This window comes from Chroicocephalus ridibundus, chromosome 6, assembly GCF_963924245.1.
Source record: "Chroicocephalus ridibundus chromosome 6, bChrRid1.1, whole genome shotgun sequence".
NCBI lineage: Eukaryota > Metazoa > Chordata > Aves > Charadriiformes > Laridae > Chroicocephalus > Chroicocephalus ridibundus.
This window is the reverse complement of record NC_086289.1, coordinates 28,017,701-28,030,829: the sequence shown is the minus strand read 5'-3', so window position 1 is coordinate 28,030,829 and position 13,129 is coordinate 28,017,701. Positions and strand designations below refer to the sequence as shown.

Here is a 13,129-nt window from a genome sequence, read left to right as displayed (position 1 = left end):
ATAGATTCTGTGTTCTCAAAACCCAGTAACTTCAGGACAATACATTAAAATAGACAACAAATTAAGCTTGGTGTTTGGAAATGTGAGGTTCCATCAACAGTGACCTTTAAAGCAACAGCAAGGATGCTGTTTAAAATTGGTTGCAGAGGAACTGGTGTCTAATATGTCTAATTGCATTAGTTTGTGTCAATGCTACAACACCCTGAGACTCTCTGCAAACAGTTTGTTGGTGGCCAGGAAAAAATTACAGTCCTGATGTGAAGCAGCAATGGACATGTGCAGATGTCAAGGAATCCACGTAGAGCTGTGGGTCCGTAGCAGTTGTGAAAAAAACAGGACCTCTGTATTTAGCTGCATCACCTAGCAAAGACCTTGTTCGAGCGATGAAGTCAAGACTGGCCTTAGCTTTGTATATGCAAGCAACATTGACCATTACACACAGCACAAAAGTATTCTGACAGTCTAACATAGTTATTTTAATTATATCAATTGAATCCAATAACTGTACCGCAATATCACATTAACTTGGTTTGAAATACAATGTGAATGGAGGTTTTATTTGCAAACCATTACAAAGATGTAATTCCATTTTAAAATAGCAAATGCTAGAAAATAATTCTCTCAAAGCTAGTTAGCCCTGGTATGATTCCTGCCTCCTCCCATAGCTATACAGCCAGCTGCCTTCACATGTATTTTATACCACCTCTTAAGTCATCCAGAGAGCAGTTTTCCACCACAAGTTAAGAACAAGGTGACCTGACGATGTATGCGTGGAGGTCTCAAACACACAATGAACAACTGGAGCCAGGAGATGGGGACACCCCGACAGACACTTTGCAACTGCCAGAGTCGGTATTTGACACGTACCCACTCCGCAACCCATCCTCTGGGACAGGGCATGAAACTGCATCTGCTCCAGTATGTGTATCACCAATTCCAGCTTGAAATCATACTGAAGCAACACCAAGAGTTAGGAGGAATGGCGTCTAATCCTTATAAAATGAATGCAGGTAGTTAACACAAAATGGAAAATATTATTCATCTAGCTTTATGCTTCCTAGGAAAGGTCTTATTTAAAAAGCCAGCTCCCAGCTGCTCTTCACCTGACATTAGCTTTCGCTAATCATTTGCGCAGACAGCGCAGTGGGTGACAGACCCCCATCAGCAGCACGACTGCCCTCTTGACTGCACCCCACTGCCCCCTCACATCTCACCTATTTGTAATTCTAATTCAAAACCACATGCGGCCTGTTCCTTTGCACTTTCGGTTTCTCTCCCAAGTTACACATTTCTGTCCCCTCATAGGCTGAACCATTGCCGTAGAAATCCCCTTGCTCATGGGCAATTAACTTCCTCTTCCAGGTGAAATACTTTGGGATACAGTTCATTTTGCATTACCCCACCTGGAAGACTTGTATGGTGCCTTCTACCAGCAGGCTACTTTTTTTTTTTTCCTTTAACATGGAAATCATTGTACAAAAGACTTTGCTTTTGTTACAGGTTTTCATGTTTGCCTAGGGCTTAATCACAAACGAGACTGCTAATTATTTGTACCTCCCGCCGCGCTGACTAGGTTTATCCAAGATAAGAACAGTTCAGCCCCTTGTTCCCCACCTGCCAGCGCAAGACTGTTGCCAGCAATTCTCTCCGATAACTCAGGCTTTTCTATTTAATTTTTTTTTTTCAGCTGACAGGGAGGACTAAATATTGGTTTTGTTTTCCTAGGGGCCAGTTTTACTTGGTGGCCGCGGTCGGGGGCAGGGCCTGTGGGGCAGGCCTCGGCCTCCTCGCAGCCCCCTCAGCCCAGCAGGGGCAGCCAGGTTTCTGAGGGCAGGGGCATGGGGGGCTCAGTCACTGCGGGGGCTACTTCACACAGCACGAGGCCCTCGCTTTCTCCAAAGCCAGCAGCTTTTTCAACCTCTATGTTGCTATGGCTTGAGGAAACCACGACAATTTATTGTCATTTAGATAATTATTCTCTCATCTGATGACCCCCTCCCCACCTGGGAAGGGGAATCGGGAAAAAACAAGGAAACCCGAGGCTTGAAATATAAACAGATTTAATAGAATAATACTAAATAATTAATATTAAAAATAGTAAAGAACCAGTATTGATCCCAATATCAATGTAAAACATACAAGGATTATACTCAGCCCATTCTCTCAGCAGGAAGCTGTGCGCTCCCAGCAGTGGGCAGCAAATGTCGGACACTGCAAGGGCTGCGGCTTCGGGAGGAAGGGAAGGGCTCAGGGGTCCGGCACCAGGGCAAGGAGTTCTCTGGATCACCACCATCATAGGAGAGAGAAACTCCTCAGCAAACTTTCTCATTTATATGGAACTTGACATTCATGGTATGAAGTAATCCTGTTGGCCAGCTTGGGTCAAGTGTCCAGGTCCCACTCCACCTCATCCCCACACCTGGCTAGGCTCAAAACCACTGAGACCTTGAAACCCACATACCATAGCTGACTATGAAGTAAATATTTTCACAAATTCAGACACTGGAGTCTTCTAAAAAAGCAGTTTTCCCAAGCTTTAGAAGAGACCTTACTGAAAAGTAAAATTACCAAAAGAGAAATTAATGCCGTGTTGCTCAAAGCCGGACACACGGTGCAGCCCTCCCCTCAGGCTGGAGCAGGCAGTTCGCAGTGGCCTTCTCCACAGCCCTGTACATCTCCGACCGGGCACAATTAGCAAATGTAAGGGCCCTGGAGAGGCTCTCAGTCACCAAGATGATGAGAAAGCACAAGGCAGCACCAGGCTTCCCCGGGTCCAAAGCAGAGGTTACCTCTCATCGGTTTCCAAAATAAAGTCAGCACCACCAGAGATTGCAAAACCTCTGCCTTTCTTTTAGCAGGGATCATAACACACACTGGCTCCTATCTACAAACCACTGCATATTAAACTTTTTTTTTTCCAATTAAAAAAAAAAAAATCAGTTAAATTTGCAAAATGTTCTCTCCCTTTGAAAAGGGCTACCTAAATAGGAAAAAAAACCCTCAAAAATATAAAATCCAAGACAAGTATCTTGTATAGTCTTCGCAGGTCAAATATTTTCACGCTCAGGTGGCGCTCTGAGTGGTTGTCTCTGGAATGAAAGCAAGACTGAAGCCTGCCCCATTTCCCCATTTTCATATTTGACAGAGCTATTATAAACAAATTAGATCAAATTTTTCATTACGTATAAGTAGCAGATGTGAAACCGTAAGTCAAGTGTTGCAGTGGTAACTTCTCAGGCACTCAAAAAACCCGACAACTACTTGTCACACGTGAATACATGGAAGATGCAAACAACAGCACATAAGATGTAAGTTTCTCACAACAGCATAAAAATGGGATTAATAGGAAACGCTTCCTTGATGGTTTACATTAGACCTGGCTTAGCACAGTATGACAGAAGAGGAAACAACGCTGCAGAACAAAGTCACAGTGGACCACCTTGCGCCACTCTGTGGTACAAAAAAAGCCAACAGCTTTGTTGTAAATATCTGAAGGCAGCGGTTGTCTATTCAGCAGAGAATCTTCAATCATTTAAGCATAAATCATGTTTTCATATTCACGTGACCTCAGCTGAGTCTCACAGAGAAAAAAAATTACTGACAAATTAATTTGAGTCAGGCTTCAGTCTAATATCATATAGGCAAAGATGGATGCATTAGAATTTCAATATCAGTACACAGAACATTATGAGATTTAATTAAGAAAATACTGAAATGCTAAACATTCACAAAAAAGTCTACAAACCCATTCAGCAGAAAGCTTTTGTGTGAGGTGGCCTGATCCCACACAGGATTCTCCCATCTGAGATGATAGCAAATATTACTACAGTGTAATAATAATAATGAATTTTGTCTTGACGATAAAGACTGAACTCATTCAGGAAGGAGACACAGAAATTACTGATGTTATCTGACCCACTGCCTGTTTGAGGATGAAGTATTAAAAATACATATATCACAGTAACTATTTGATGCCATATATGGCATAAAAAAAATTAATCTGTTCTTCCAAGAGAATGATTGTTCAAAGCCTCTTGTCATGCAGAGAAAGACTTCAACTCTCAGTTAATTTAACAGGATTGAAACCATCTACTACCTCTCCTCTCCATTCATCTTAAGAAAATCTAACACCGTTATCATCAAACCAAGCTGGTTGGACATAGGAAGATGTTCCCAAAGGAAGCAAGTTACTTCATCTCTGCTTACCTCACAGAAAATCACCAGGTAGTTCCACACTTTTGGGAAGAGTCTGATACTGCCTGCCCAGAAAGCTGCAGTCACCAAGGAATCTACTGATAGTCTCAGTGTGCCAAAACTGGACAAGTAACAGAAAATCTGGATGGAACACTATTTTGAAGATTTGCTTAATATCTAGTGAGAAGTGGAAAAAACTGCGATACTTTCACACAGGACCAGATGATCTCTAAGCACAGAAGCGATCCGCTCTGGTCGCATCTGCTAGCGCATCAAAGCTAGACAATCCAAAACTCCTACCCAGTAAATCTTCACACCTTTTACTGGAAGATTTGCCAAGGGCAAAATTTAGACAATGGCTCAAACTACTGCCAACACAGGAAGTAATTCAGAGGCATCCAGAGGAGTTCCATCCCACAGAAGTCCACTAGTACTAAGACAAAACACTTAAAACCAAACAATATTCTGTAACTGACATTAAAATACTTTATTAGCTAGAGAGAATGTGCAGTATGGATAGAAATATATTGAAATACAAAGTCCTCCAGAATATCATGTAGAAAAACCATAATCCATACTTCTACATCTTATTTATATACAGCGCCAAATGTATTCAAGAGCATGAATAAGGTCATGTTTGCATTTTTTTCTTCTCTTGAAAGCACATCTAGTGTAGTCCAAGGCCTTTTTGTTTCTTGAACAGAAAATTGCACAGCTACCCTATTTCCTCATGTGGCCTGAAACCTGATGAAGTTTTACATACTCTTCTCTCCCTTGCTAGATCCTTTCAAGCTTGACATCTGCCTCTTTTTCTCCCTCTGTCCCAGTATACGATAGATTTTTTTCTTAGCTTCCTTTTGCCTCTTGAATTTCTGCTCATCCTCCTTCTGCTTAACTTTGAGATATTCTTTAAGCTGTTCCCGATGTTTTACTTTGGCTTTCCTTATCTTGTAGTTATTCACTGTACTCAGAGCACTGAGTAGGGCCGATATCTAAAACAGAAAGTAGAGAATAATATACAAACAGTTCAGTTTTGGTGAGGAAGAAACAGTTTAACCTCAGCAGAGCGCCATATAATGAATCAGAGATTCAAGGCAAATTCCAAATTATTTCTGCACCTGTTACCCAATTTCTAAAATGGTTTAATTATTTATCTTGTTATGAAGTTAATCAAAGGTGTAATTTTTGTGAACTCCGATTTGGCTAGATAGTATTTCAAAGGCTATGTCTAATTGCTACTATAGAAAACTTAAAACTGCAGATCGGATCATCTTGCCTTTGCAAGCACTTTGTAATTCTCAATTTTTGAAGCAGAGTATTTGCTCCAAGTCCTGTCTGTGTTAATAATGCATAGCAATGACAAGTCAAAAGACTGCAGCTGCCAATTTAAGTCACCCATAAAGTGAGAGCGCTACATCCAACTGAAATACCTTGCAAGTGCTGTGCCAAAGACAAAAGTCGTATTTAGGCTTCAGGTGACCTACCAGTTCAAAGAATAGACAATGGACACTCAGTGACAGTTTCATATACATACTATGTGCCAAACAGAAAAAAATTGCACGTGATATTTTTTCACTAGGATCATATAAATCTTTAGCACTGTCAGTAGATTAAAGTTCTAAAACAATAGTTAGAAATGGTCTAAGCAGCACATTTACCCTTCAGGAGTCCTTGTTTCAGAATAAGTGATAATTACCTTCTTTTCATGAGGCTCCCTGATAACAGCTGGTCTCCACTGGTCTTTTGGAGTCTTGCCTTTCTTCTCAAGATTCTTAGGCTTGTTCTTAAAAGGCAATGCCTTCTGCAGTGCTTTGGGAATGTGGAGCTTGTTGAAATGCCTTTTCTCCCTCACAATAGGCTATAAGAATGGATATAGAATGTAAGATTTATGATCTTAAAAAGCTTTTCTTTTCCATCTTTCAGGGGAAAAAACAAAACAGCACAAACCAAAAAGCCCAAACAACCAAACCATCCCCTGCGCCAACAAAATGCAAAAAACTTTCTCTGACATCCTCACACTGAACTGTGAATAGTACGTTCACCCCAATTTTATGGTGACAGAAGTCTCAGTAAGCTTTTGGAGAAGACTTCTACCCTGCAGATTACTTTATAAACCTTCCCTGGCCAACAGCAATCTCCTTTCTACCGCTTTATTCCCATCTCATGCCAGGAAAGACTGTGCCTTGTGGATAAAAATACAAAGTCACACATGCGTATGTATGAACGTGTATTTACACTGCTCTCCATTTGCAGAGGTCTGAGGCAGAGTGCAAATTTGACTGTGATCACTGGTTTAAAAAAAAAAAGAAAATAAAAAGACATATAAAATATACCTTATAGAGAGAATCTTTGTTTTGTTTCAGTTTGATGCCTCGCTCATGCCTCAGCTGGCCTGTTGTCTTCATTCCACTCCAACTATCTTTCTCACCTGCTGGCTTCAGCAAGGATGTTACTGGGTTATAAAATGTTGGGATAGAAACAGGATACCAAGTCCTCACAAAGACGATATCTGAAAGTAAAGGAAATGTTACTTGGTGCTGTAACACCACAGTTCATCACATCCACACTCTAAGCAAAGATTGCCCAAACAGAATAGATAACTAATATCTAGACCACATGCTAATATTGTGTTTGGCATATATACTAAATTTCTTAAATGTTAGGCAAAAGCAATGTAATTATTTCTACACTTGGATTCTGCAAAACCCCATAAAGTCATGAACAGTACACAATTCCTGAAGAGCAGTCAGCTGAATGCCACCCTACTCATTATTCATACTCATTTAAAGAACTAGCAACAGAGTTCATACGTGTATTTGTGCTTCTACTATTACTGACAAAAACAAATTGCTTTTCTTTTCCCTATTTTCATAAAAGAACTAACTTGCTTTTATTTTGCACTATCTTTAATTTCGACGGGTTTAGGAAGACAGGGGTTTGGTTTTGGAAAACCCAAATAAGCATAAACTCATGTTCTCAATATGACGGTGACACTCAGCAAACACACAAGATCACTTACCCCTGTCCCCTGCATAATTTTCCCAAAAGGTTAGGAAAAAAAGTTAAGTAGAGTTACAATGCCACTCTTTGGATTTCTCAGAAAGATGTCCTTCTAGCCCCGTACTACTAAATACAACTCATCTTCATGTTCAAGGAGAAAAGCATACCATGCTGTGTAAAACACTTTAAAACACTCAGAGAAATAGGTGTCCAAGACAAACCTTTTCATCTGCATACTATATGGCTTCTGAGTATAACTGAAAGAAATCCAACATAAAATGCACTCTTTTTAAATTTCACTCTGCACCTCACCAGATATTTCATGCTCTTTGAATTCACATCTCAATTATCAGATTGCAGAGATTCTGAGATGTGGCTTTTCAATCTGTGAAGCAGGATGAAAGTTAAGTGATAACTTACATGGGAAGTGCAACTTACCACTCATCAGCAACTTGTCTTCAAATGTTGCTCTGAAAGCACCTACTGGAGCTCGAAGGGCCTTTTTGATCTGTCCTCGGATACCACTCACAGTACGAATCGCTGCACCTTCAAATTTAGCCACTTCCAACTGAGAGTTAAACATTCCCTGAAAGTGTGAATTACCCACCATCACTCAAGATGCCAAGTCTCTCTCTGTGACCTATGTAGGCCACAAACCCACAAATAATTCCCACGAGCATATCTTACAAAGAAACAGGAAGAACCTAACATTGTATTTATACTAAGGGTGCTGATTATACCAAAAACCTACCGAACTGACTTTAAGGTAAACCACTAAAAGGAATCTACTTGCAGTCATATCCCATAGGCAAGGCTTCTTAGCATTAAATATATACATTTAAAATTCTAAAACAGAACATAGTTAGGAAGATCTGTCCAGATCTCTTTTAAAGTCATTTGCTGGAACACCGCATACCTTAAAAGCAAGCAAGCTGCCTTGTTAGCTGTGAGACTCTAATAATAATATAACTCTTCAAGGTCAGTGCTCCTTTCGTAAATCACAAGGAAGTCAGGAAAAGTTCTGTGTATGCTTAGTGACAATACCTGAGCGCTTTGCTGTTGGGATCGGTGCTTAGTTGCTTACTACCCAAAATGCAGAATAACCTAACCTGTTCCTGAGCCTGAAAGTCCAACAAAGGACAGCTGGAAGGTCAGTGAAACTTCACTTCTGCAACACTTCATGCCCCAAGCACCTTTGTAACGGTAATTGTGAAGCCCTAAGCACTGCCAGAAGTCATTTTTGGTCCCAGAGCGGAAATTCAGTGGGATTGAACTGCCTGAATGACGTCAGGAACAGGTTCACATCCTCCAGAAGTGTCTGCCACTGTGGGAAGCTAATCATCAGTGGGTTTGAGGAAGGACGTGGCAGGGGGAAAACACTGAATGTGAGCCAGGGGACTGTTCCAGAATTTTTGTCTGGTTAACAATAATTCATATTCATTGGCTAATGATCAGTATATTTAGAGACCACACTGAAGAGAGCTCAAAAAAACCTCAAGCAGCTACTGAGATGCAGAACACTATGCAACAATTATAGGGAACTTCTGCCTCAGGAAAGACAGATGGAGTCCCAGGTTGCATTCCTTCCTAACATTGGTACATGTGGTTTTACAGTATATATACCTACATACCTACCTTAATAAAACAAGTGTTCTTAAAAATTTTGAATGGAAAACCAGTTAGCTTTAATTTCTTTACAATAGTTATGGATTTATCTAAATCAAGCACAACTCCTGTCGCAGCAATCCGGAAATCAGGCTGAAACATAGAGAGACGAAAGACACTGCTGAATGTATATTTACCAAACAGTGAATAAACCATTTCACTCATACAAACTGACTGCTTTTTAGAGTTTGATTTTAAAATTTATAACCTTTACAGGAGCACAGCAGCATGACAAACGCAAACTGACTTCATACTGACTAGTTGAGGTGCTGCTGACATTAACATTCCTACCATTCACTAATGAGGTTTTCAGAACTGCCATTCTAATTACCTTGGAAGCAATCTAAGAGTCCTTGTTATCTACCTCGCTGTGTTCTCTTTATGAAAGAGAATCTTACTCGGACAGAAAGTCTCAAAGGAGAAGTGCTTTGTGCACTGCTCTAAGTCACTTTATTATGCTAGGGACACATGATGAAAATAGCTTTTTAATACATGTGCAATAGGACTTAAGGCGTATTTTAGGAAGGAGATAATAATCACCACTCTGATGACCATCATGCTCATTAAAATGCCATGCAAAGCTTTCATTATACTTTGTATATAAATATAAATCTACCTTTGGTCTATATAAACAACAAAGATCATATTTGATAAATACTGCTTTAACACTATTTAAATAATTCGGATACCCATAAACTTTCTAACAAGGTGTGGAGAAATCACATTGAGGGCAAACCTTTTCAACAGGAACATCACTATCTCATCCTATAAAAAGGTTTTTAAAATTATCTAAATACTTAGTAACTGAAAATCAAGCAGGTATAAATTCTTCCACAAAAAATAACAAAGCAATATTTGTCATTTTTAGTGTAGCAGGTGAAAATTGTTTAAATGAAAAAGCAGCTCCATCCAGCTTCCTATATCATCACAATACACCTTTCAAAAGCTTGAGTCCACCTACTTTCTCAGTTCCTACAACATCACTGTTTTGCCACATGCAAACCTTCTTCCCTAGATCTATGTATTTTATCTAAAGACCAATGGAAAGCAGTAATCAACATTTTGTGATAACAAACCTACCGTTGTGCCACTGACAGACTGAACTGCCAAAAAACCTGTACCCTGAGGAGTGATGGGCCCTACAAGAAAATTAAATTTAAAAATTATTAAGAGCTTTACTACACAACATCTAGCCTCTATTTAAAGTCAGAAAACTTAGAAATAGGTGTTAAATATTCTCCGTAAGTAAAATGAAAGAAAAGTTTAAAGCATTCAACCCATTACTCACGTATATAGCACCACGAAAGTTAAAGGAATGGTTAACAAGAAGTTATTCATATACAGAAGCATTTGCAGGGCTGGGCCCATAACATGTGCAAGCGTCTCCCTGCACACAGCCAACAAATCAGGTTCCTCTTTGATATGATACGACTTAGCAGAACGCTTAGAATCTGATTAAAAACCAAGTAATTCACAAATAATAGGCAATTTCCTATTTTCCCCGTACTATTTGGTGTTATTTTATATTCTGTGGAGAACACAACTTTTTTTTAAAGACTTCTCATTCCAAAACATATTTCCTGATACATCCTGTAAAGCTCCAGAATTCTATAATGATTAAGAGATACAGGATAGTAACTCCAGAATGCTCTCACCCCAAAAAGTTGCTCCACAATGCATATGTTGTGGTGTGTACTTCAGAAGCCTATGACGCCCATTGTGATCTTCAATGTAGAACATGGGGATAGTCTGAAATCTCCTCCACCCTAATGAGAGGATTAAAGGATCACGTGTCTTAAGTATCTTCTTATACCATCGGTGCTTCTTCAGGCGCAACTAATTAAAAGAAAAGATGAACAATGCTATTACAGGATAATAACATTAATTATGAAATTCAAGCCTTAATTTTCAGGAATGATTGAAAGCAACTTCCATCTACACCAGAATTTTTTATTCAGTAAGCTTTATATCTTCGAACATTCTCATTAACACTAGGCTGATGGGAAAAATAAAGCTAATCGGTATTTCACTCACTCTGAAGTCGTCATTGTATGCATACAAGCATTATATTAAAAAAATAAAATACATATATTTGCTAGTAACTTTTCTATAGCCACTTGTCCATAGACCATGAACCTCAGAGTGCAATTTATGTTAGCAATTTAGTCCCGAGACATCTCTGCAGATGAACATGAAACAATAACTTCTTCCAGTTATCCAATTAAGCCTGTAAAAGTCCAGCATCCACTACTGTGAAGTTCATTCTGTCAAAACAAAATGCCCTATTCAGATGAAGGTTTCTCTCTGTGTTCACTGTATCTTTAATAAACAGAAAATAAATTTTAACTCCAGACGCTCTGAAGCCCACCTGTACCAATATAAAGCACGCTCATAGCTCTGGCTACATACCTGGACATATCCGACGTTTCCTTCACTGTTGCCTAAGCCACCCAGGATAATAGGATAATGAGGGTCAAAATTCAGGACAAATTCACATGGGACATTCTCAATCTCAATTCGAACATACATTCCAGGCCGGAAGCCCTCATACTGTACTCTGGTCTCATCATCTTGATCTTCAAATTCCGCTCGATTAAGCTATGTGACAAAGAGAAAGTCACCACGTATTTTACAAAATTCAAGTACTAACAACTTGTTCACGAGGTGCCAGTTCTATTTAAAACATGCCAACATTTATATAAATCTTTCGGAAAAGATCTGATAGGTTTTGTGACTTTTTATTCAGAGCAAGTTCTCTGCCACCATGAATTCCTTCCAATTTGAAATCCCAAGTGGGCCTGTTAGTCTACTTGAAAGACAGTACCCAAGAGAAGCAAATGACTGACTGCCTTCTGATATACCTTTCATGATGGTGACTTTGGATTTTAAAGACACAACTGTCAAAAGCACATTTTTGATTTAGGAGCCCAAGTACCTTTTAAAGTTAACATCCTGATCTTTAAGGTGTCACTTGATGAAGAGGCTGGGCTTACTCTGCAGCTTAAAAATATTTCTGTGCATCCTCACACTGTATATTGTCAAAAAGGTCTTTTACATCTTTTCTGTACCATACAAATGTAGATATTGTGTAAATATTTAACAAGATATCCTTGTGAATAACAGAAGCCTCACCCCCACATTCTAGCTCCTGACACTCAGCTACCTACAAGATGCCATGTTTAAGCAAACTAATTATTAATTTCATTTCTCAAGGTACTGAGATATGGCACAGATCTTCTGGTCCAAGTTTATTTTTCTAGAAGCCTTCACACATCCCCAGTTTGAGATCCTTGCACTTCCATCCTGCAGAGGGAGTATTGCTGATACTTATTTCTGTAACAGACCTCAAGTGAAACAGTTGTAAATTATCTTGTATTCTTTTCCTGGAATGTCCTTCTTTACGCTTTAAGTGCTTGTAGTAAGTAAATCAGCATACCAGAGCTCATATGATTACTTAAGACAGAGCCTAATGCAAGGAAGTAATGATTTATTTCGTGGCTATTTAGGGCAAGATTTTGTCAGAAGAGAAGACAGTGAAGTTATTAGCAATGTAAGGCAATGTTCTTCCAAGTCACCAAAGAAAGAACCAACTTTTAAGTTTAAGAGATTTTACCTAAAAAAACAAGGCCCTCCAATTCTGGATACAGTTACCCTGAAGTACCAACCACACGTACAGAGTCATCAATTATTTTTTTTCTCAAAATAACTTGAGAGTTTGACAAAAAATACTACCACACAGAACTAACTTATCTGTTAATAACATTACAAAAATCACACTAAAAATAATACTGGGAAAATATCTGACACAAATTAGCATGAGAAAGATTTTCACCTTCCTACACATAGAAGGTTGCTTGTTTTGGTTTTTCCCCCACCTCCTCTTCCTGGAGGAAAACCTTCCCAATTATGTTTTAGGGTTTTTTGAGACCTGTCATGCTATTTCCACTGCTAAGGGACAAATAGATAATGTTAAAACTTTTTAGTTACATGAAGTTTAGGTGTCACGTCCTGACTTACTCAGTTAACCATTTAAGTTAATTTAAATGAAGCTTTCGGTTGTTTGGCTTGTTTTCTTGTTTTTCTTTACAGATAATGCAATCAAAAAGTTCCATCGTTAAAAAAAATAGCAAGCATGTATTTCTTTGTGTGTAGTTTCTGAAGTAGTTCCTGAATGTCATGTGTGTCTCCAGGAAAAAAACCTTCAGACGAACTCTGTGGGGTATTTTGAAGACATACAGCCAGAAAAATTGCCAAGTTAACAGCTTGTACC

The 13,129-nt window shown here is 39.1% G+C and overlaps 1 protein-coding gene across 1 annotated transcript in view; it reads right to left on the bottom strand.

Annotated features, from left to right (window-relative positions):
* Positions 1-4,657: 4,657 nt before the first annotated feature.
* Positions 4,658-13,129, bottom strand: part of BMS1 (BMS1 ribosome biogenesis factor) — a 23,273-nt gene continuing 14,801 nt past the window's right edge. The window contains exons 15-22 of the mRNA XM_063338465.1: positions 11,269-11,457; positions 10,515-10,695; positions 9,940-9,998; positions 8,830-8,952; positions 7,633-7,780; positions 6,528-6,703; positions 5,891-6,052; positions 4,658-5,186 (exon numbers count right to left, since the gene is read on the bottom strand). Of these exons, the coding sequence (XP_063194535.1) occupies positions 4,950-5,186; positions 5,891-6,052; positions 6,528-6,703; positions 7,633-7,780; positions 8,830-8,952; positions 9,940-9,998; positions 10,515-10,695; positions 11,269-11,457 (1,275 nt within the window). The 3' untranslated portion in view covers positions 4,658-4,949. The remainder of the gene's footprint in view (positions 5,187-5,890; positions 6,053-6,527; positions 6,704-7,632; positions 7,781-8,829; positions 8,953-9,939; positions 9,999-10,514; positions 10,696-11,268; positions 11,458-13,129) is intronic.